Raw genomic sequence first — 23,905 nt, 5'->3', positions numbered from 1 at the left:
TATAATATTATTTATTTATACGAGAGTTTTCTCAATATTTTGTTATTCTTTTTTTTCGTGTTGTTTCGTTTGGGGTTTCTTTCTTTTTGCTTAGGTGCTACCTGTGGGGAATTTGGCTCATTAAATTCTTGTTGGTTGGTTTTGGTTGCGTGGGACTGGGAGCTAGTATTGGGCCTGGGATATTGCGGCAATTTTTATGGCCATGGTCAAAAAATGGAGAAGAATGAAGAAGACGAAGAAGCAGAGGCAAAAGAACTAATATGCGCGCATAAACAACAAATTTTCATTTTCAATTTTCCTCATTATTATTATTATTGTTGTTGTTGTTGATATTATTGTTGTTGAGTGCGTCAGTGAGTTAATTTGTTTATTGTATTAATGAAGGCCTGAAACATTGAATGAGTCGACAATTCAATGAATAACTTATCTACAAATTTTGCAACTCTTTAAATCAATTGTCTAAATATCTATACATCAGATGCATATATGTATTATAATGCCAGCAGCAGCAGAAGGCATGACAAACAGTTCTCAAGATGATTTCCAACTTTTCTTTCTACGCAGATTATGATGATGATGCGACTACTAAAGCTGATCTCTGATTATCTGATTATATACACATATTTATTTATGGGTGTGTGTGTGTGATTTATTTTCTAATTTAATTCCAAGTGACATTTTTTAGTTTTGTTTCATTTTGCCTTTCTCTCAGATATTTTCTATGCAAAGGCAGCAGATATTAGCTTAATTTTTCCCATTTGAATTTTTACATTGAATGCACAGTTTAGAATTTAGTTGGTTGAATTCTCTTTGTCACTTTTTGCACTTTTATTCACTTTCTTTGTTGCATAAACAACAACATCACTTAATAACATAAAAAAAAAACAATTTATTAGTAAAAGAAAATCATACAAGTGAAGTTTCCTTCTATATTCTTCTTATTTTTGTGTGTGTGTGTGTGTTTTTTTTTTGTCGAACAAATTTGCACGTCTGCAAAGGCGCGGCGCCTAGAACAAACTGGACAAAGCAGCCAGAAACGGAATGAGAGCAGAGCATCACACTTATACGTATATACCAAAAGATATATATGTATGTATATATAGTATTTTGCCGATCTGACGTTCGATCAGTGCCAGTGCCGGCTAAATAGGGAGAGAAGCTTTTGCCGATCTGATAAAGCTTTTTTCTTCTCGCTCAGCTGGTTTAAGGTAAAGTGCTATTTGAACAATAAAATTCAGAAATTCAGTAAAAATTCGTGGTGGGGAATCATTTTGAGAGCGTCATGCTGCGTTTGTTTTGGCTGGTCAACTAGGCGTATGGGTGATTGCAGTTAACAGATTTTGTGACGTCATTACACCATTGTCTGTGTGTGCGTGTGTAAGTGTGTGTCTGTATTCGAGGAAGTAAACAACAATGTATGAACTTTAAGCATCTCTAGCCTTCTGCTCTTCTCTTCTCCGTTGTTGCTCGTGGGGATTTTCTGTGGTTTTTTGGCCCATAAATCATTTACATTTCAGCACATTGTGTCTCATCTGGTCCCTCCCATTCGATCTGCTTAACTTCTTAGTGTTTATTTGGAAATCATCATCATCATGTAGAGAGAAGCATTAAGAGGGAGCAGCAAAATTGTGTCTAGGTAAATTGCGTTGCATTTTCATCATTTGTTTATTGTTAAAGACGGCGGAGCGAGAGAGAGGGAGAAGGAGAAGGAGCGGGAATATCTGCCATCAGGTGACGCCAGCAATTTTTCACACGTGCATGGCAGCATTTTATTTTTCCCCCGTATTCCCCACCATTTTTCCATTTATTGCCAAAAATTCCCCAAACTGACTTCACTTTGGCCCTAATTTTCTTTCTCGTTTTTTTCGGCTTTGTCTATGTCAAGTCTTGTCAGACATTTCTTCTTGTCTCTCGGCATGTCATTCGTTTTCCTAGAAAATTCGCTTGTTAATTAGAAAACCAAAAACGAAATAGGAAAATGTCAATGCCTGGCTGACTGTCGGACTGCCTGACTGCCTGACTGGCTGGTTGACATTGTCTACCAATTGAAGTTGAAGGCCGAAAAAACCACAGGGAGACCACAAATAAAATAAAACTACAAAATCCCCAAAAAAAAAAAAACAGATTTATTCATTTGCCAAATCCAAAACCATTTCATTTTGTCGCAGCAATGAAAATATTTCCCATATATATTTCACATATGTATGATATTTATATTTAAAGTCTAAGATCTCAGATCTCGGTTCGGTTCGGGTCTGTCTGGCCATCATACGGAAATTTGGCTATGTAGTTGCGCCCCCTCCCCCACCCACACACACACACACACACACAAGTGACTCGCAGTGTTTTATTTAGTTTCTAATGTGCTTACCATGTAATGAACAATTCGTCTGGATCTAATGTTAGTCGACCTGACGAGTGTTTGATCTAATGAGATATGGTCATAAATTGTTAGATACTTGGGCGTACAAGACCTTAGATTGATACAAAGAAGAAAGTGCAGCCAACGAATGTAATTCCTTTAAATCATTCAAGGGGAGCACAACTGAAAAATCATTCGGTTTATGGGTCTAGTTTCCGGAGCATTTCGAGCTTACATCATTAAAAGCAAGAGGTAGTATTTTCGGTTAAAAACAAAAACTTGATCAGTTAGATATTGATTATTTTGACAGCTGAACAACCGAAACGATACGATATAGACGAAACGCTTGAATTGATTCTTATACTGCCAGGATTAAACCACTTTGTTTAACGAATTGATGAATTTTCTATTGCATAACCGAAACAATAAAACTTAAACTAAAGTTTTTTGTACGATAAGTCGACTGCTGACCTGTTATGGTTATATGATTCTTATCACTAGTTCCTAACTTCATCTCAATTTTCATTTATATGTATATTATTCTTTAGACAAAAATGGAAAGCGCATTTAATGATTTGTATTCTCTGTTGTCCATATCGCACTTATTTGTTTATTCGCTAGTTGTTTTCGTTTCGGTTTTCCGAAATGTTTCTGGATGCAAGCCAAAAATTATGCATACAAATCGAATAGACATTTTTGCTTATTTATAGAGAATTTCACATATGGATAAAAGAGGAGGAGGAGCAGCGCACACGACCACGACCACGAAAATCAGGCATCCAGAGTGGGATACAGGAGCGGGGACAATAGAACGGGGAACGGGGAGGGATACAACAAATAGGTTTACAGTAAGTCACATGTACAATATGGGCATATAGTATTATCCGACATATTCTCACAAGTTGCTCTAAAGTGTTTGAATTTTGCATCATAAATCCTGAGGGACTTACCTTTTTGTGACTTTTGAATACGGAACATTTGAATGTATCCGTACTGGCATCGCGCGCTATATAGCTGAATATCTTGAGATCGCTACTATCATGGGATACATAGAATATTCTGTAAATGGGATGATTGAGCAATTCGATTTCCTCGGGATCATTGGTCCAGTTTTTTTTCTAAATTTAAAGTTTCATTTAAAATTAAATTGAAACAAATTAATTCATTTAGTACTTACTTTTCGGCGACGTTTCTTTAGCACAACACGTACACCATTTACCGATATGTGTATGGTCACCTTGCGTTTCTTTAGATTCTGCACTTTGCATTCGTACTAAAACGAAAAAAAGAACAACACATAATGATAGATATTGACTAAGAAACTAATGTGACTAAAGGAAAAAGAATTCAAACAGTCAGCAAGTCGAAGAAAGTGAAGTCAAAGCTGAAGGAGCTTTCGCTTGATTTGTGATTTTTCAATTAACATTTGACTGCCTAATGGCAAGAGACATGACAATAACAAACGCCATACTTATTTGAAATGCGCGGCAGACGAGGCTAATACGCGAATACACACACACACATACTCTCATGTCAAACACAACCAGGCTAACAATGTTTAAGCCAAGGCACGCACGAACTGACTCGCAGGGAGTATTTGGCTGACGGGAGATAAACAAGCCTCGTTACTTTTTATACCGTTACGAGGGTTTTTTTTTCCTGCATTCATCCTTTCGCATGTTGTTGTTGTTGTCCTCTTTGTCAACGGCCAGTGGAGGGGAGGGAGGGTGGTTGAAAGAGTGTATGTGCTTGTAACTGTAATCAAAGCATGTGACGATGGTGAACACACAAACAAAAAAGCGGCGGAAAAAACTTGAATGAAAAAGGAAATCATAAGCTTCGACATATGTAGTACCCTTTGACTTGGCTATCCAACACAATAAACTTGACAGGAAGCCTAGGGCCTTGAAGACCTCAACTCATTTATCCTAGTTAACTTCAAGTGAAAGATCTCTAAGGGTTTAAAATGGGCCGTGATAAGGCCTTGTAATATACAGTATTTAGAAATTTTGAAATATTCTCGAAATAACAAAGAAACGTATAATCAAATATTGTTTATAGACAACGAATACTAAAAGTTATAACCAATAATTGGCGGTTTAGTGATATTACAAATCCTGTTTAATATATAGCTGGAAGCCTTTAAGTTAAAGTCAAACAAATCACTTTCAATCTCTAGCGTTTTCGGGCATTAAAAGGTATTTCAGGTATTTCCTAAAGAAATGCTAAGAGTCTTTAAGAAATAATATTTCCATAAGAGGGTCAAAATGATGATCATGCCCTCAACCCCAAACACTTGGTGGCTGTAAGGGTGTGTTTGAAAAAAAGTGTTGCCTGCTTTTCAGAGTAAAGAATTTAAAATCCCCAGAAGGCAATGGCAAAGGCAGAAGAAGAGCCAACCAAAGCCCGGCTAAAAGTTTCTTTAATTGGCAGCCTGAGAGAGATATGCGTAACATCTGTGTTTGGTTCTGTGTGTGTGTGTGTGTGCAAGTGTGTTTGAGATGCGGGTTTTAGCATTTCTTGTTAGATTTCAATTTGCCAGTGGCTGGGGTAAGAGAACTACGTAGAAAGTAGAATGAGAATTGCCTGCTTTACGCTTTGCACACGCCCTGCGTATGCTTAATATATAGAAATTGAAGATTGAAGTAGCGGGGGAGATGGGAGGGAGCAATGATGATGGTAAAGGAGACATGTACTTACCCTTATGCGTCGCATGGCCTGAACGATTTCCGCTCGCGTATTTGGTCGCTGTACCTCCTCCCAGCCAACAAACTGCAAAGAAAAGCAAAAAAAGATATAGAGAGGGAAAATTTTGTAATGTTATTGTGTGTTATGTGGCACAAAGAAGTAGGGCCCAAGAGCCCTACAATTCAAGTGCAGTAGCATTAAACAAATTAGTGGTTGTCGCGGGACAAACTTTCCCCATACTCTCACTCTCTCTCTCTCTTACTTTCTCTTACTCGCCTCTCATACCCTCTGAGCCTATAAGTTTTGTAAATTTTCTATGGCGCGTGTGCATTTTATGTGTGCGAAATTTTCTATATTTAGTTATTTACATACATATATATGTATGTATGTTTGTGTGCAGTCAGTCCATAGCCTCGACACAGTAAACATTATTTTTAGTGTGACAATTTCTCTTACTTTTCGTCTACCGTCTACCCCCCGTTTCGCTACTCTTTTATCTCTTTTGCAGTCTATTCTTTTAATTTAGCAATTTGTGATTGCGAATCTGCCCTTTTTCTGTGACGTCATTAATTTCATTTTGAATTTGTAGAAACACTTGAGGACCTGACATGAAATAAATTTATGACTAAAAACAAAATGAAACAAAAAGCGGTTTTACCAAGAGCTTCATAAGTAAAGCAGATGTTTTAATACCCTTACCATTTAGTAGAGATGTTTAACATTTAAGAGTATTTTAGATCTGGTTTTCGGCAATTGCAAACTGCTGGCCATAGTGGGGAAACAATTCCTGTTAGGGTATACGAATTAATGGCAAATTGCACAATTGTTGTTCGAAAGAAATAAAACGAAAATTGTAAATTGTTGTATTCTGAATGCAGCTCAAGGATAACAAATGCGTAGATATGGACCTAGATATACGCATTCACTCTCTCCCTCTCACTCTCTCCCACTCTCTCTGTCTCTGTCTCTGTCTCGCTTGATGTCGCAACTTTTTTATTACAGTGACAGCAGCAATTTTTAGTGACAGTGATGACGATGATGCTGATGCCTGATGCCATTGTCAACTGTCGGTAATAAAATGTGCATGAGATAGCAGTTGAATGTGCCACGCCCACGCACACACGTCCATATCCTCCCCCAGTTGTAGCACCGGTTTAATGCACAGTAATAATAAAAATAAATATTCATTTGCGGTCTGCAGATCATCCACGCTCACATTATTCATCTGAACTATGTCAAATTTTATTCTAAACAAATCAAAAATTTCACTTGTCGAAATAATTTTCAATTTCCTACGAATCATAATTTCAATATGATCAATACAATTTCTGAGGAGCATTACGGCTTTGATGCCGCCCAGGCCACGCCACGCTTCATCAGTCATCAATGTCGAAAAATCAGTCTAAATATAGAACAGTTAATTGAATTTAGCAGAAAATAGATGAACCAAAACAAAAACAAAAAAAAACAATATGTATTTGAAGAATTAATCACAAGTCGACGGTAAAAAATCAAATTATACCCACCAAAAATCAAAAATCAACATATGTATGCTGAATGAACAATTTTTAGAGGAAAGTTCATTAACTGTCTAAATATTTGGAGCAAACATAAAAAATAAACAATTAAAACCACAATTCATTAGAACGAAGTATTAATCACATGGAAAAGAAAACTCGGCTTAGGAATTTAACGCGAAAACAGAATCACAAGTCACGTCAAGAATGCATCTGGCACTTACAACCATTTATCTCATGTTTTAGCGATCTTTTTATTAAAGAACTATTGAAACTCGATTGAGATTGGATTTATCAGGCAGTGAAAGGTCTACATCAACGAATGCTACTCTAGAAAATTGATTGCTTACAAGTATAAGACCTGGCTTAGATGGCATACTGAGGGGCAGAGGCTCCTCTGCCTGTCTCTGTCTCTGGCGATGAATCGAAAATGGAAATATTTATAGTCAGTTTAGATCAGCAGACTCGTTGCCACCTTTTGCAGAGCGCTGCCTTCCCCTGTAAGCAGAGGGAAAAGAGGGCAGCTTTAAAATTCTTTAGCTATCAAGCACTTAAACCCATAAAAAGCCATTTATAGTACAAGAAATGGAAAATGGAAAATGGAAAATGTGCAAAGCAAAAGGAAAGCAGAAAAGCTAAAAAAGAAGAAGAGGAAAAAAAGGATGCGACGGCAGCGGAGACGTTGGCGGTATGAAACGTCGTCTCGTTCTCACTCTCACCCACAAATATTTAGATTGCATTAAATTCATGCAAACACAAAAGGATAAAAGGATACAACCAAACAAACAGCGCTTATCCTCTATGCTCCCGCTACACTCCCCTCCTTCCCCGCCTTCTCGCCCCCACCCCCTTCTATCTATCTCTGCGGAACCGAACAAATCCCCGCGCCAAATAAAACCAACTTTAGTATCCTCGTTTCATGCTCTTCAGAGTTAGTTGAGAATGGAGCGGCTAAGCGTTTTTGACTGGCTCTTCATCTTTTTTTTTTTGCTGTTTGTTTGCCATTCGTTCTAGTAGATATAGTTCGTAGATGGGTAGTTAGGTGTAGCTGGTATCCTTTCGTTCATTTGTTGGTCCATTCGGTTCTCTTTTTTTCACTTGGAAACCATTTCACTATGATGTTCGGGGAGGGGAGGGGATCTACCGCCGCTGCTATGCAAATAGCCCAAAGACTTTTTGTGTTCGTCGCTTCGTTTAAATTCATTTGCTTTGATTAAAAACCCAGGGCTGAAAATGGATCTAACAACCTTTTTTCTCCCTTCGTTCTTTCTTCGTTTGCTTCTTTATCTCTCATTATTCGTTGTTGTTGTATTTTTCTTCTTTTTCGTTGGTTGGTTTTATCTACTTCATAATTTACCTGAGAGCGGGATAGCGAGGAAAAAGAAAGGGAGGGAAATGTTATGGCTCCTAAAGGAACTTAATGTTCTGACCTTCTTTTGTTAATGTTTTAAAATAAACAAAAACGCCAACCAACAACTGCAATCGATTTTTCTTCACTGTATTCCTATACGAATATGTACATATATATGCTATATGCTATTTTTGTTTGATTTGTTTATTTTTATATGTGTGAGTGTGTGTTTTTTTTTTTTTTTGTTCAACGATGAAAGACAAGTGAAAAGTCCGAAAAAGAAGAGAAACTGGCCCATGTCTGCGGCTAATGACGTCAAAAGTGTCTGTGTGTGTGTGTGTGCGAGTGTGAGTGTATTTCACTTGCCATATAATTTATATTCAGGTAAAGCCTGACTAATATAGAGGGCCAAAATGAAATCTGGAATGACCAACAGCAAACAGATTAGCTTGGCTTAGGCAAAAACTTCTGAATGAAACATGGAAGAACGAATGGACGGAGGGGAAAATCTCAGCATAAAAAAAATCAAGCGCAAAGGATTTGCTTTTTGGCACTGGCTGGCGTTGGCGCTAATAGCGCTGCAGGCATTTACCAGAATTCTGCTCGACGACCACTTGCCTTTTCCTTTTCCCTCCTTCTTCTCCCAGCGGCAACTGGCCACCGTCTACATACACATGTATATCCTTTCGTTCTTTCCTTTTTATTATTTTTTTTCTTGTTATTTTTGCGTTGTATATTTTTTCACGTTGGCGTTGGCCCTTTTGCCATCGCTGTGTTGGTCTTGGCCTTTTTGCAAAACCATGTTAAACATTTGTTTGAGCAGCAGCTTTTTTTTTCCATCAGCAGGAGCAGCAGCGTTGCCGTTGAAAGCATAATTCTGTGTTTTGTACTGTAATTTACCCTGTGAGCATGCGATATAAACGGGTATATTGGGCTACAATGCAATAAAGTGAACCTTTTACTACTGACTGTAAGTCTTTTATTTAAATACGAACTCTTATTAGACCTAAACAGATGTTAAATTAGATACTAATTATCAATCGCAGAAAATGCTTTAGATCCAAACTTCTGCATAAGTTTTCATTTCAAGAGGATCGACTTAAAAGACAAGTGAGTAAAATAAAATAGGAAATAAATAAGCATTAAACAATTGATGGTCAGTTAAAGTAGAGTGTCTGATTGGTCGTTGCCTTTAGTTTACGCATGTTATTGGTATTTTCAGCATTTTTTGTTCGTTCGTTCTGGTGCTGCTGCCGCATTGCTGTAGGGCAAAAGTACACACAATCTTTTTTTCATATTTTTCAAATATTTAAAAATAAAACGCTGCCTACTCTTAGGCTGCATATGAAAATTTAGCCAACCAACCCGAGTGTGGCAATAGAAAACGAAAGAATGCGAATTGGGAGGAGGAAAAAAAGAGCTTTCATCTCTGTGAAATAAATTAGGCAAATGAAAATTTGTTAAATTTCCAACAATTTAAGCAATAAACTCTTTGTTCCTTATTCCTTGTCTATTGGAACATTTAATTTGCCACTTTTTTAATTGATAGATAGGGGAAAATAGCGTATACAGCAACTGTTGTACATCCAAAAGCAGTTGAAGCACTTTTCACACGCACTTTAAGAGCATAATAAACCGTTCTAAACTGAGTTCATATATTTTAAGCGCGCAAAAACAAGCAGCAGTAGCAGAAGCAGGAGCAGCGGAAAAACATTTAAAAATGAAAATCAACAGAGCAAAGTTAAACATGGCATAAAGAAAGAGCGAGAAGGACAAAAAAGGAAAGGGAGACAGAGTGCGTTGGTGGCAATGGCAGCAGAGTCAAGAGAAACAGCCCAAGAATTTCCGCTAATAATGTTAATTCCATTGCCACCTACTCCAGCAAGTGCTGCCACGCCCCCACTACCCACCAGGTCTCCCTGGCCGTGTTGTTGCCTCTGAGAGCCACACACACAGACTCTTTATGCAACCGCTAGAGATAATCAGCATCTCACTGGTTTGTCTCCTACACCCACTTTTCGTACTTTTTGTTTTGCTTTTCGTTTTGCTTTCATCTCGAGTTTTAGTTTTTGGTGCTACTGCTGTTGCTTCCTTCCTTCCTTTCTCTCTCCCCCTTTCCATGCCATTGTTCTTGGAGGCACAACTTAACTTCCTTTACCGCCTGCCGCCTGCCGCCTGCTCCTTCTACTGCTGCCGGGCAGGCCATTTCATTAGCCTCATCCTGCCACACCAGGAGCCAACTTAATGAGATGGCCTGCAAAAAGTTTTTCTCGCTCATCTCTTTCTCTCTGTCTGTGTCTCTTTTTCTCTCGGTATCTCTCTTGTGGTTTGGTTTATGTTTCTTCTTTTCTCTCTTTATGTTTTGGCATAACTTTAGGCACTTTGGCTTGTGTTTAATTTAAAACAATTATTTGACTAAAGCTGAGCTGTAAGTGGCCCCAGTGACCGCCGGGCCCAAAAAAACCAAAACCAAAATCAAAGGTTAGACAAACCCCAAAAGCATAAAAAACCAACTAAAAAACGAAAACTTTAAAGCAAAAAAATTTAACCACTAGATCGACATAATTTGAACAATACCCTTCCGTTTTTACAAATATCTCAACTGTTCTTTTCAGAATTAACTTTACAAAGAATTATAATTTTTAAATTTAAAAGAGTTATCAAAATTTATTTCATCAATATTTTCGGCAGAAACTGCAATTTTCCCTGTATACTATACTAGATTTAAATTAGATTCGGCAATTGTTGGTTTTGGGTCCTGGAAAACAAACTCAACGTCAAAATGAATATGCTCTGCAGTGTAACTTACACTCTGTTAAGTTGAAATTCATCCATTTAAATGAAGCCCTCTCTTCAATTATAGTTTGTTTGTTTAAAGATTATAATTTAGTTAACTGAAAGCAAGTTAAAGACGAATTCTCAAATCGTATTGCAAGTTTTTTAAATTCAGTTTTATTCTCTTGTCTTAAGGAAGGAATGGCAAATAGTAAAATGGCCATCAAGTGGCCTTTAGAATTTGCATATGTGCATATGATACAGAGAAAGAGAAGGAGAGGGAGAGAGAGGAAGAAGAAATGTATAAAGGCAGAAAATTGACTTTTAACCCCGCCTTCCAATGGGGACAGGTAATAAAAATCAAAGACTCTTGATGGCTCTTCTTGGTTGTGGAACTCTATCTACTCGTTTACATTTGCATAAGTCGAAAGCTCAGACAATTTCCGGACTTGTATGCAAAGAGTTCTTTTTACTTTTTTTTTTATTGAGAATTTAAGTTTAGAGCCGCAGACAAAGTGTCATATTAGTCATACATACACACACACATACATGCATTTATTTATATCGTATCGTTGGTTCCATGTTTTTGTGTCTGGGGTGTAATAAGCCATTTCCGGCGACACACTTTAAAAACGCATAAAAATTTACTTGTCCCTACATAAAAAACCCAAAAGCTAATAATGCATAAAATAGGCAGGCGGCAAAGAAAAGTCTCGTGGTAGATAAGCCATCAGCTTAGAGAGGTGGGCAATGCTCGGAGAATAGAAAGAGAAGAGACAGTTGCATTCTTTGTGTTCTTTTGTATAGATAACTTTCGCTATCTCCATTGGGGCAACATTTCTCTATATCACTCTTCCCCGTCTACCTCCCTCCCGCCCAGTTACAATTACTGCGAGACTGAAGTGGTGGAGTGTCAAGTTTTATTAGCTAGAGTTCAGTTCAATGCTCTGTCTTTCTCTATCTCTCTCTCTGTGTATCTCTTCCCGCATAGTTCATCATCATTATCAATTGATATGAAAAGTAAAAGTTGTAAAGAAGAAAAAACTGAAAAACTGAAAAAAAGAAATGTTTCATTTCATTCGATTACGATGACTGCTGCTGTCCAGTATTGACCTGAAAATCGACTCTTGATTTTGGATTTGGTTCTTTGTTTGTGTGGCATGAAAAATCAAATGAAATGCATTATGCAAATGCAGCTGGCATCTAGTTTTCTCTTCTCCTCTTCGCTGCCGGCACTTTTGCCTCTCTCTCTCTCTCTATTTGGTTGGGTTTTTATGATGAGGCAAACATTGGACCTGATGTGGGTCGTCATTTCGTTATGCGGAGAGTAGGAGAAGCCAATTGGGGGTCGGTTCATATGCTATGATTATCTGCATGTGTGTCTGTGTGTGTGTGTGTGTACGTATGTGTGTATGTGTGGGTGTCATGCCTAAGTGAAATGTAAGCAATTAAGATGCTTTTGTTTAGATATCAAGAACAGACTAGGCATAATTGACGAGTCGTAACTGGAACAACATTCTTCTCTTTCAAAAGATTCATCTCACATGGATGAAATCTAATCGCATACATTTACAATTTTGTCTTTAAACTGAATCGCTGTACTTGTTATCGTAATCGAAATAAAAATGTGACTCGATCTTTCATTCGCATTCATATTTAAAGCAATTAAATTTGGATTATTAGCGAACACTTATAAGAAGTAAAATAATATAGAAAGAATATATGAAGCTATAAAAGGTATAGAACTTTGAGCAGGAGCCAATCTAACAATCCAATCTCAAATCTTGCTAAATCTATTTACATATATAGATGAAATCATCTGAGCTTAAAGATTTCCATGAAACTAAAACCAAATCAAGCATTCTGTTTGATTTGGCGAGTCTATAAAACTAATTTACCTCAAGTTTTTGCATTAATTTCTTCAACTGGACCCCCCAGAAACTCTCCAAATAAAATCAATAAACAATCGACCTTTTCGACTTACAATAAGCATTAAAATCCCTTCTTCATCGCGGCCTTTGGCCGGCAATAAACCACTGTTCAGGATCCTCAAGTATATATACAAAGCACCCAATATATAAAGGGCGACAAACCGTATAAAAGTTGAACAATAATAACAAAGCAGAAAATCAATTGGAAGTACTTAAGCAAACACACAAAACAAAAAAAAAAAAACAAAAAAAAAGGAACTGAGAAGGCAGAAATGAAAGAAAAAGTAATGAAAGAGAATTCACAGCCTACCCCAACCGAAACAAAGGAAAAAAAAAACACACACAAACAAAACTCAGGGGGCCGAAATGAGGAAAAACAATGAGAGAGGTTTCTGACTCTGGGTTCGGCCCTATAGTACTCTTAGAATGGGATGCTATCATTCTATACCATTCCCCACCCCACCTCACAGCATCCCATTCATTCCATTACCAACACCCCCCCCAACCGGCCCCGCAAATGAACCAAATAACAAGTGGCGTCTAATTTAGCACAAGATGATTATTTAGATATCAACAAGCAAAGCAATTACAGTAACAATTTTTAGCCAAAAGGGAAGAGGAAAAGAAGTGCCAACAAGAAGCAACAACTATGCGACATCTCATATACCCTTCGCGTTTCCTGGCTATTGTTGATAACTGAAGAGTTTTTTCAAGTTTCACATTCATTATATAGTTTTAATCAGTCTTACGTATCTATATCTGATACTGATACATCTATCTATAAAACTATCTGCTGTTTTAAGAAAAACTTTCTAACTGAAGTTTCAATATACCACAATATGGATGGGAATACAATTGGGTTCAAAATAAGAGCATTTTCAATATGATATATAATCTCTCTTTGCCAATTGCAATAAATAAAGTGACAAGATTTAGCTAAAATTCATTTTTAATTGTCTGTTTAAATAATAATCAAACCTTTTCACACATAGAGTGTAGCAAAAAGAAATAAAAAGACAAAGCAGCGCAGCCTAAAACATAAATTCAAATATAATAAATAAATTGCGTGGCTTCACACACTCCAACAACAATAACAAGAGTAGCAAAAATAACAACAACAACTAAACGAGCGGAAGCGTTTAATTAGCGGTTTTAATAATTCAATCAACGTATATTTCCCTTGCCCCGCTTCAAAAAACAACCCAATAACCCCAACACGCCCCTCCACAGCATTCTCTTTGCTGCTTCCCCCCCTCCTTCTCCTTCATCACTCTTTTATGTGCGTGCTAATTTCTATATAAATTTCAAAAAAGAAAAAAAACGAACTGAAAAACGAAAAAGCAAACACGAAATCATTTTGGGTGTAAATTTTCAACAAACACATGCTAAACATTTCCAATTTGTTGCCAATTTAAAGTAATCCATTATATAATTTAACCGATTTTTGTTGTACACACATACATACATACACATTCTGTATGTATATATACTTATACAGTACTACGGATTATTGAATGGCCCCTAATTACAGTTGATAATGTGCCGGTTGGTTGTGGTTACTTTTCCGAAATTGAGTCCTGCGGTTGAGGTTAGGCGAGGCGCTAGGGTTTAGGCAAAATAGGTGGTTGGATGTTTTTCTCTTTCAGAGGGTTGGGCGCTTTTTTGGGGCTAGCTAGGGGGTGGCTTTTATAGTGGTTACCAAGGCATAATTCCATGGGGGGTTTAGTTACTCACTTACAAGGTTAATGAACTCAGCTTTTGTACAATAAATAATTGGGTTCCAAGGGGTTGCAATCCCTCATTCAAATAAATATTAAATTGCCTTTCAGTCTCCTTCCCTTCCAACGTTGTTGTGCTTGTATTTATCGTGTATATTTTTTTTCATCTTAAAGTATTTAGGAAATGTGAATTTTCATATTGATTTTTCAGGTGTGACAAAAAAATCATAGCCGAACCAGAGATGGAAAATTAGGGAAATTTTGTTCCTTAAAGTGTGCAATATACTAACAAATTTATATAGTCCAGTTGATTTTATAGTCTTCAACCACTAACCATAGAACACATAGATGGGACAAACTCATGATTTTTTGATTGCAAACGCTAGCCTAGTCATGGAACCCCAGAGAACTTCGGGAAAACCCGAACGCTCTCACTCTCAATGAGAGCGTAAAATGGGGAGAGGGCAAAGCAGCTACGAAAAAATTTCAGTCTAGCACAGACTACCGAACGACGAAGGCAGGCCTACGTCGCTTGTGATTTCGTTCTGTCTATGTATGTGTACACTCGTCGGTACATGCTCAGGCTTCGTAGTGTGTGTGTGACGTGAAGTTGTACAACATCGCATTTCAATAGCTCGCTCGACCAAAATGTTTCATTTTCGACAAAACAGCGGCAATGCGAATAGGATATGCCCCTGTCGAAAGAATATCAAGAAATATTGGCATCAGCTACGTATGTATCCCGGTGGCTGTGCCGATAGAGTGTTTGCTTGGCAATAGGAATGTCGCTGGTTCGAATCCTAACTCGATTATCGTTAACGAATTCCTTTTGTTTATTTTTATTTTTTTATTTTTATATAAATAAAAAAATAGACAAAAAAAAACTTCGTTAACGATAATCGAGTTAGGATTCGAACCAGCGACATTCCTATTGCCAAGCAAACACTCTATCGGCACAGCCACCGGGATACATACGTAGCTGATGCCAATATTTCTTGATATTCTTTCGACAGGGGCATATCCTATTCGCATTGCCGCTGTTTTGTCGAAAATGAAAAATTTTGGTCGAGCGAGCTATTGAAATGCGATGTTGTACAACTTCACGTCACACACACACTACGAAGCCTGAGCATGTACCGACGAGTGTACACATACATAGACAGAACGAAATCACAAACGACGTAGGCCTGCCTTCGTCGTTCGGTAGTCTGTGCTAGACTGAAATTTTTTCGTAGCTGCTTTGCCCTCTCCCCATTTTACGCTCTCATTGAGAGTGAGAGCGTTCGGGTTTTCCCGAAGTTCTCTGGGGTTCCATGACTAGGCTAGCGTTTGCAATCAAAAAATCATGAGTTTGTCCCATCTATGTGTTCTATGGTTAGTGCTTCAACTGTTTAGGTATATAATAATACCTACATTTGTCCTTTCCCAACTTGATGTTGCCAAGACAAAAAGTTTTCAGACACATTTTTATCTACTCTAGACTTTTCTACTTCATCCAAACTGCCGAAGTATTTAAGAATTCATAGCATTTGGCACTTTGCAGTTCGTAATTGAAGGTCAGTGCGAGATACGCGTAATTGTTTGTTAGGTATTTGTTTTCAGTGAAAAATTGCATTGTAATTAGCTTTCAATTATGACCAATTACAACCAATCCTTGAGCAAAAATATACAGCTATAATAGTTGATACACTTTTCAAATTGGTTATTAAACTAGAACAAACGAATTGTAGAAATCAAAATAATTGTACCTTAAGCTAAGAGAAAAAACTCACAAGTGGTCCAGCCAATGACATTAAAGACGACGAAACGTGAAAGAGAAGCAAATGCCATCAAAGGACAAAGCTAGCTTTCTTATACGGGGATGAGTAGAGAATTGACATACGCCCAGATAGATAGACCAAATGCCTACTCTGACTCCAACTACTTATGTACCTGACCAAATCTCTCTCACTCGTTCTCTCTTCTGTGTGTGTGAAGAAAACTGGGAGCTGTTAGCTGGAGGCCGTAAACTGTTAACTTGACTTGGGCATTGATTTGATGACCATGTATCACATTCGAGCATTTCACTTTGAGTTGCAAAAAAAAACCCAATGCTACTGGAGTGAGAGAAATTCACAATCTGCCAACATCAATCAGAGTTAGTGGAAAGTGTGGAGATGGGGATCAGCCACAGCCACAGCCATAGTCGACAAAATGGTTGCATCCGTTGTAGCAAAAACCATAATTATATTCAATTTTCAAGCAAAAACTAATTTAGCTAGACTAGAGTAATAGACGAACAAGAGGATGAAGAAGAAGAAGAGCTTCAATTGCCTAACTAACTATGTACATATATCTAGAACAAAAGCAAATCTACTGTAAATGCTACGCCTATTACCAGACAGCAGCAGAGAGTAAATATAATTACTAAAAGCTACCAACTGGGGCAACAACAAACAAAAATGCCAAGAGAGATGATGCCCCCCCCCACACCAATCTCTACCTGTAGCCTACCAAATCCCAATCGCTTATTGTGGTAAATGCATGTTAAAGTCAATTTATGCCAGGCTTTAGATATATGTGTGTACACAGAGAGACAATAGAATGCAGCTGCCATACGCAGAGATTTGAATTTCAATTTAAATTCTATGCAATACAACATGAGGCCAGGACACGCAGGATGCAGGAGCCAGGATCCAGGAGCCAAGAACCAGCCAGCCGCAAGTAGAAAGATTATATGACTCATATAAATAGGTATTACACATAACTCCAAGCAAGGAAGAAAGGAATTACACTAGCCAGGTAACAATTACGGGTTTACAATTGCATTTTTCCAAAACGAATGAGAAAAGAAAGTTTCAGTTTTCCCTCCACCACCACCATTACTCCTCCAATCTCCTCCTAGACACCACCACCCCACCTCCGCACCTAGTCTCTTTCAAATATCTATGACAAATGGCCCTCCTCCTTGGCCAAATAGATAGATCTGGGTATTTGTGTGTGTGTGTGTAAAAAGATAAATGTTCAAACATTTCATCAACAGATACTGACAGCTGCTGACAAGAGAGGCAACTCCATCTAGGTGCCTCACCTCCACTCCCCTCCCCCTTTCCCACATTACAACATTCAGCAATTTTCTTTCTTTCTCCTCGATTCGAAATGAAATGACACGAAATTTGTACACTTCATTGAAGTTGAATGTTAACTGTGATGACTTTGGGTTAACTTTAATTAAACTAAAACTAAAATTCATCTAAAATACACATCGACACCAGAAAAAGAAACTAAAAAAAAAAAGGAGCACACACACACAAAATCAATATGCTTGACATATAGCCACAACGGAAATGTGTATGGTGGTTCTTTTTTTTCATTCAGTTATGAGTCATAAAAATAACGTGAATTTTTCCAATACCCTACTTACAAGTAAGTAGATGGGGTATACTCGTCCACCAGTGATTGGGGTCGAAAGGGACTTTGATTGTCTATATATTTCGTGTATTTTGGATTTTGTGTAAATATATCGATAAGTAGAAAGTTTTCTCTAGATCTGTACCTTCCTTTTCTTCTATTTCATATTTCAAATAGATTTTAGTTACAGGGTATTATAAAGTTCAAGCTACTTTCGTTTAGTTGCTCCTTTTCGGTAAAAAATGAAACAAATGTTTAATGACACGCACCAGGTAGATGATAGCCTAGAAGTTATGGCCCCCAATGGCAATGGAAATTTTGTCAGGGTGTGGCCAAAGAAAAGGCAATGTGTGCACGCATTTTCCTTTCATAGAAAAGTCAGCTCTATGAATGATCTATATGGTCTACGGTTAATGATACTTTTCAAGTGAAAATCGCTTAACAAAAAAACGAAAAGAAAAGCTAAAAAACAGAAAAGAAAAAAAAAAACGAGGGCACGCACATTATCTAGCAATTTGCGCTCGACTTTCGCAAAAACGCAAAAAAAAAAAACTTTTGCAACCAATTTGAAAATGTTTCTGTATATGTACAGTATTGTATGAAATGACAGAAAGAGTGTGAGAGAGAGACGTAGTGGGGGGGGGGGAGGTGAGCCAGTTTTTTTTGTTCAGTTATAAGCTGTATAAGGACATTGCAACTTTTCGTGCCGCATTGCGTTGCGTTGCGCGTGTTGCCTCGCCGTGAGAAAAGTCAATGTCAAGGTGTCTCCTCGCTGCTATCGAAGGCATTTAAGCAATTTTTCGATTAGCTAAATAGAAACATTTTTTCCGTTTCGCTTGAATGAATCGGCGGCCTACTGAATGTGGACTTTAACTTACTGTCTGTTCGAGAGTCGCTCTGAAAATAAAGCAAATGAAGGCTACTTGGACGCAATGCAAACTGATTCCATTTTGCTTCTTTCGAAAGGATTTTTACTTCTACAATTTGTTTGCTTTCAATGAAATTTGAAGAGAACTCTATCTGGGGAAGGTGGCTTCAAAAAATTATTGGGTGGCCAAACTTATGTTGCCTACCTCGCAATAGGCATTTGATTGCTTTTCCTCTCATCCTTCTCCTCATTTCATGGGCCTCCTATTGATTGTTTACAATATTCACTGATCATTAATTATTTATGAAACTTGGCACAACGAAACTGGCTGTCATAGCAAACACACACGCACACACACACACACACATCAAAATGATTCATAAGATTCACATTCACCTTAAACGAATCAAGTAATCAAAAAAAAGATAAAACTTTATTCCTCTTTTCTGGCTTTCGTTTCCTAATCTAATGTGGGTGAAAATCAATTAAGGGCATTTTGTTAGAGCAGTTACATTTGCATTTACATTTACATTTTACTACAATTCAAACACTTTTCAAATGGTTGGTAGCATTTTTACAATTTCTCGGTTTTTTCTCGTTTCTCGAGTTTTTTAATTAAATTTTTTTGTTGGAAGGGGCGGACTGACAAGCAAAATGTTTGTTGTCAGTATTTTCTGCTCTGTTATACTCTGTTCCATTCTGTTCTTCATTTTATTTTAATTGACAAAATTGATTAAAATGTTGCTTAACATTTTTCCCACCCAAAACTGACATTTATCTTAATTGCTAGGAAAATGTCATTTGAAAAAGGAAAATGGTAGAACGAATGAACAACTGAACGGAACGAGAAGCGAACCAGCATCAACACTAGACACTCTGAAAAGTGGAACTCTTAATTAAATAATGGCTGTCAGAGCTTTGGCAATTCGTAAATTGAATTTTGTAATGGAGAAATTTAATATCGGCAACTCGATTCTCAACTCAACTCGACTCGACTCTGACAATAAACTTCCATTGCAGCGCTCTTTGGTGTGGAATAGAAGTGGGCATGGAAAGGACATTTCAACAGTTACTGGACAATGGGGTCTCCTCTTTCGTTTGTTCATGATGGGCAATTTCAGGAAAAGTGAAAACGAATGAATAGATCGATGACATGTTTTTTTTTCACTTTATTTTAATTGCTTCCCATTTAATATTGTTGGGTCTAATTGAAAGAGTTTATTACATTAAGCTAGGCTTCTTTAGAATAACAACGCTTTAATTATGGGAGAGATAATGATTGCTACAACCGAATTCAAGCTTAGCTTAAGGATGGCCTTTCCTTTGCCTTTTCTTCTGTAGACACTCTTCTAAAATTCAACCAAGTCTTACACTTATGCGACAGTTTCTTGAAAATATGTCTGATGGTTGGGTTTTTGATTGATATTTTGATTTAAGCTTCCTCAAAATGTTTGATTCCATTATCAAATACTACAACTTGTTTTATTTTTTGCCTCTCACAATTTTTGCAAACAATTTGTTGGCTAATCCGCTGCCGTCATGGTGATGGTGACACGATGATGTCTTGGCCCACCCACCCCGGGGGGAAAACCATACATAATCTTTTTCACAACATTTTCTATGACATTTCAAACATTGCTCATACGCACTGTGTGCGTCCGCCCATACACATACATACAAACATATTTATAGACATTGTTTGGTTATATGGCTGGCGGCACATTTTTAGGTTGCCAAAAATCCATATAGTATATATATTTATATGATTTAGTAGCAAATGGAGCACATGTCCGTGTCCACCCGACAAAAAGAAAAAGCCTGTGCCCCGCATCACTTTCACCCGCCCCCCCCGTCCCAGTGCAAAAACTGGACGATTATTTATTTATCTCTTGCGCCATTGAGCGACTGCTGACACAATATTCACGCCCCATACTAATATTAACCGAAAAGAAATATCAAAGTGAATTTCCATTTTCTAGTAGACTCTCTCGTATGTATAAATCTAGAAAGATGATTTATGAGAGAGTGTGTGTGTGTGTGTGTGTGTGTGTGCGGCATAGATTTTGTAACAACTTCCGCCACACAAGAGCTGCAAAGTGGCGAAGGAAAAGTCAAGCGCACTTTTTGTGCCCTTTACAAATGTATTTTAGATTTAATTTTTTTCTTTCCTGTTTTGGTTCGCTTGGTTTGGCATTCAAGTGCAGATACTGCATTGCACTTGACACGTTTCTTGAGGTTCAGCGAAAGTAAGAGAGAGAGAGAGAGAGAGAGAGGGACAAGGACGGCGAAAGAACATTTTGGCCAAATGCCAAAATAGGAGCAGAGAAAGAATCCTTTCTGAATGTGTGCGGGTCATTTGTTTTTTTTTTATCTTTTATAGGCAGAAACAATTGAATGAGAATTATCGACACATTTGCCAAGTTACCAATTTCCAGTGTGCCACTTTCTCGTCCTTTTGTCGTAGTCGTAGTCGTATTGACTTTACAAATGGAATTTCTTGAACCGCACTCAATCTCATTTAACTAATCAAAAGCAATTTTAATCAAAGGAAATTTTTCCTACATAGGTTCCAACAACCTCCTCTCGAACGAACGAACAAACCCACCACCCATCCATTCATCCCCTGCAGGCAGAGGGATAGATAAAACAAACTGCAAAGCAATTAAAGAAGCCACGTGCAAAAGTTTGCCCCAAGGTTAAGTAAAAGTTTTTCACCCCCTCTCCATTTTCCATGCCACTTCAACTCCCTTATCGCCCCTATTCTTACTCGCCTTTCTATATCTATCTATTTGGATGGATAAGATAAAGAAAAGTACTAGGATGAAGGATTGCCATTTGATTCTCAATACCCTTTGAAGGGAACAAATTGAAACATCAGTCATTACCGATCAATTTGGATCAACTTTATATATATAATTGAGAAATTCTTTAATTTTACACAAAAAAAAGAAGTTAATTCTAATGCTGTCTTGATTATGTATAAGCCATCACTGGAGAAAACTGTTAACAGGGTATTGTCAGTTCGGCATTCTCTTCTTCTTTTTTTTGAGTAGGCCAAAAGTCATTCGGGCCCTTTTTGATTTTTGTTTGGTATTTGTCTTTGGCTAAGATCTCAGTAAAAAGTATGAGGACCCAGAGAGCCAGGAAGCAAAAACGATAGAAAAGACGAGACGAAATGTGATGAGATGAGAGACTCCTCGTCTTAACTGGCAAAGCGTAGGCACAAGGCACACAAGGAAAACTCGGTTAAGCAAACTTAATTAATAAGCGAAAAGGCAAAAAAAAAAAATGGGGAAGAAAAGAAAGAAAGAAAAAAGGAAGCTGATTGCAGGAAACCGACCAAGTGGATGTCCTTAGGGTGTGTGGGTGTGCAATGAATCGAAACTCATTAAAAAGTTTCGCTGTGGTTTTACACACACACACACACACACACGCACGCACAACACTTCACACACCCACACACACGAAGAGCCACACGCACATATTCGCACTTCCTTCCTGTTATATGGCCCAATATGTTGACAAATAAATTTGAATAATTAAAAGGCCCACACACAGTGAGAGAGAGAGAAATGCCAACAGAGAAACAGATGTCCTTTTTAGCCACCCCCTTCTTTACCGTCATCCTCTCGCCATCTTTCCGTCTCTCCCTCTGTCTCAGCAAGCTGTTGCCCATTTGAAGGAAACGCCATTTAAATAGGCTACATTATTTTTAGGGTAAAAATGAAATGTGTAAGGAAAAAAAAACAAAAGCAAGCCAAAGTCAGACAAATAAAGCAAAGATAAACACACACATACAGACCCAACAGTCACGCCACACCATGCCACGCCTACAGGCAAACCTTGGCGACAGCTTGACAAACTAATAACAGAAAAAGCAAAAGTCCTTAGCCAGGCCGAAAACATACAGAAAAAGAGAAAACTGAATGAAGTGGCCAAGAGTTTTCCATCTAGAGTAGAGTCTAGCAGAGAAGGGCACACAAAGATAACAAGAGATACCAGCAACCAGTTCAGTCTCTTGGAAGAAGCTCTACCTCTCATTGCCAGTTAAATTCACTGACTCTCTGTCTCTGTTTCTCCTTATCTTTCTCTGTCACTTTCTTGGTTGCCCTTCGGGCACTCGGTTAGCTCATTAAAAAATAAGAAAAATGTTTGTTAAGCCCAACAACAACAAGAATAACAACAAGTGCTAAAGCCACTTAGCATTTTCATCTCCATGAGTTTGAAATTTAGTTTAGCTTAGTTTACTCACCGACTCTATATATAAAATCCTGTTAACTGTTTTAAATTCCATTTTAGTTTTAATTAAAATTCAAGGAATTTTACCCGCACCCAAAAAAACCAAAACAAAAAAAAAAACGAAACAAAAAAAATGTTGTAAATTGTAAATTGTTATTTTTGGAAGCCGAGTCTGTCACAAAGGAATGCCCCGGAAAGTTGTTCAGTGTGTCAGGAGTAAAGGCAGAAGGTATCAAACAGTCCCAGAGAAAGAGTGAGTAGAGTCAATAATTTAATAATTTCTAACATTTATAACACTGCTAGAGTTGCTCTAGTTTAGATGATTTGAATATTGCAAATCTTATAGTTTCCTGCAGCTAATCCTTTTTTCACTCCTTTGCTCTTTTTCCGTCTTTCAACTGTCCACCCCGCTACCCCGCCCCGCCTCGCTGGTACTGTTAAAAATCTTTCAAAGCAATACAAAATAATTTACCATTAAAATGCAAATGAATTTCTTGTTATTGCTTTTCTTGTCGTTGTTGGTGTTGTTTGATGATTTCGGTTTGTTTTTAGGTTAGCTAATTGAAAAGCTTTTCAGCAAACGCCATCAGTGGCGAGCAAAGGTCAAATGAAAACCGAGAGAGAGAGAGCGAGAGAGCCAGCAAAAACAAAGGCAAATACATTGCGTATACGCCGCGTTGATAATTTAACAATTAGGCGGCAATTGGCGGCCAATTATTAATTTGGCTTGGCTTTCAATTAAGCAATTAATGCGGTTATGGTGGTCTAAAAAGACCGAACCTCCATCCCTTTGACCCTTCGCCTCAGCCCCCCTCTCTCTTTTTCCTATTGCAACTTTTCCAGCTGGCAGTTGAAGATATAAACGTAAAAATGAAAATTAGGCCATTTATGGCCGAAATGTACGGGTGTGTTGGTGTGTGTGTGTGTGTGGCGTATGTGCAATTTTTAACATTTTTACGATGCCTGCGAAAAACATTTTATGCTAATTTCAAAGCCACAAAAGAACAGAGCGGAACAGTAACCAACAGGCAGAGTACCTGAAAGAGTAGGAAGAAGGAAGCCAACA

General features: G+C 37.7%; 1 protein-coding gene and 1 long non-coding RNA gene across 5 annotated transcripts in view; both read right to left on the bottom strand.

Moving 5' to 3' along the window:
* Nucleotides 1–23,905, bottom strand: part of LOC6639442 (capon-like protein) — a 57,409-nt gene that overhangs the window by 15,997 nt on the left and 17,507 nt on the right. For all 3 annotated transcript variants that reach the window (XM_047012000.1, XM_023178920.2, XM_023178914.2), the window contains exons 3-5: nt 5,063–5,134; nt 3,540–3,635; nt 3,313–3,480 (exon numbers count right to left, since the gene is read on the bottom strand). In XM_047012000.1, coding sequence (XP_046867956.1) covers nt 3,313–3,480; nt 3,540–3,635; nt 5,063–5,134 — 336 coding nt within the window. The remainder of the gene's footprint in view (nt 1–3,312; nt 3,481–3,539; nt 3,636–5,062; nt 5,135–23,905) is intronic.
* Nucleotides 13,977–14,600, bottom strand: LOC124460671. 2 transcript variants are annotated; one of them, XR_006954681.1, is made up of 2 exons: nt 14,359–14,600; nt 13,977–14,307 (listed from the first exon to the last, which is right to left on the bottom strand). It is a non-coding gene; the product is annotated as an uncharacterized LOC124460671 (long non-coding RNA). The 2 variants fall into 2 exon arrangements; XR_006954680.1 differs by having other exon boundaries at nt 14,363–14,600.

The sequence above is a fragment of the Drosophila willistoni genome, assembly GCF_018902025.1.
Source record: "Drosophila willistoni isolate 14030-0811.24 chromosome XR unlocalized genomic scaffold, UCI_dwil_1.1 Seg144, whole genome shotgun sequence".
Taxonomy (NCBI): Eukaryota; Metazoa; Arthropoda; class Insecta; order Diptera; family Drosophilidae; genus Drosophila; species Drosophila willistoni.
This window is presented reverse-complemented; position numbering and strand designations above follow the sequence as displayed.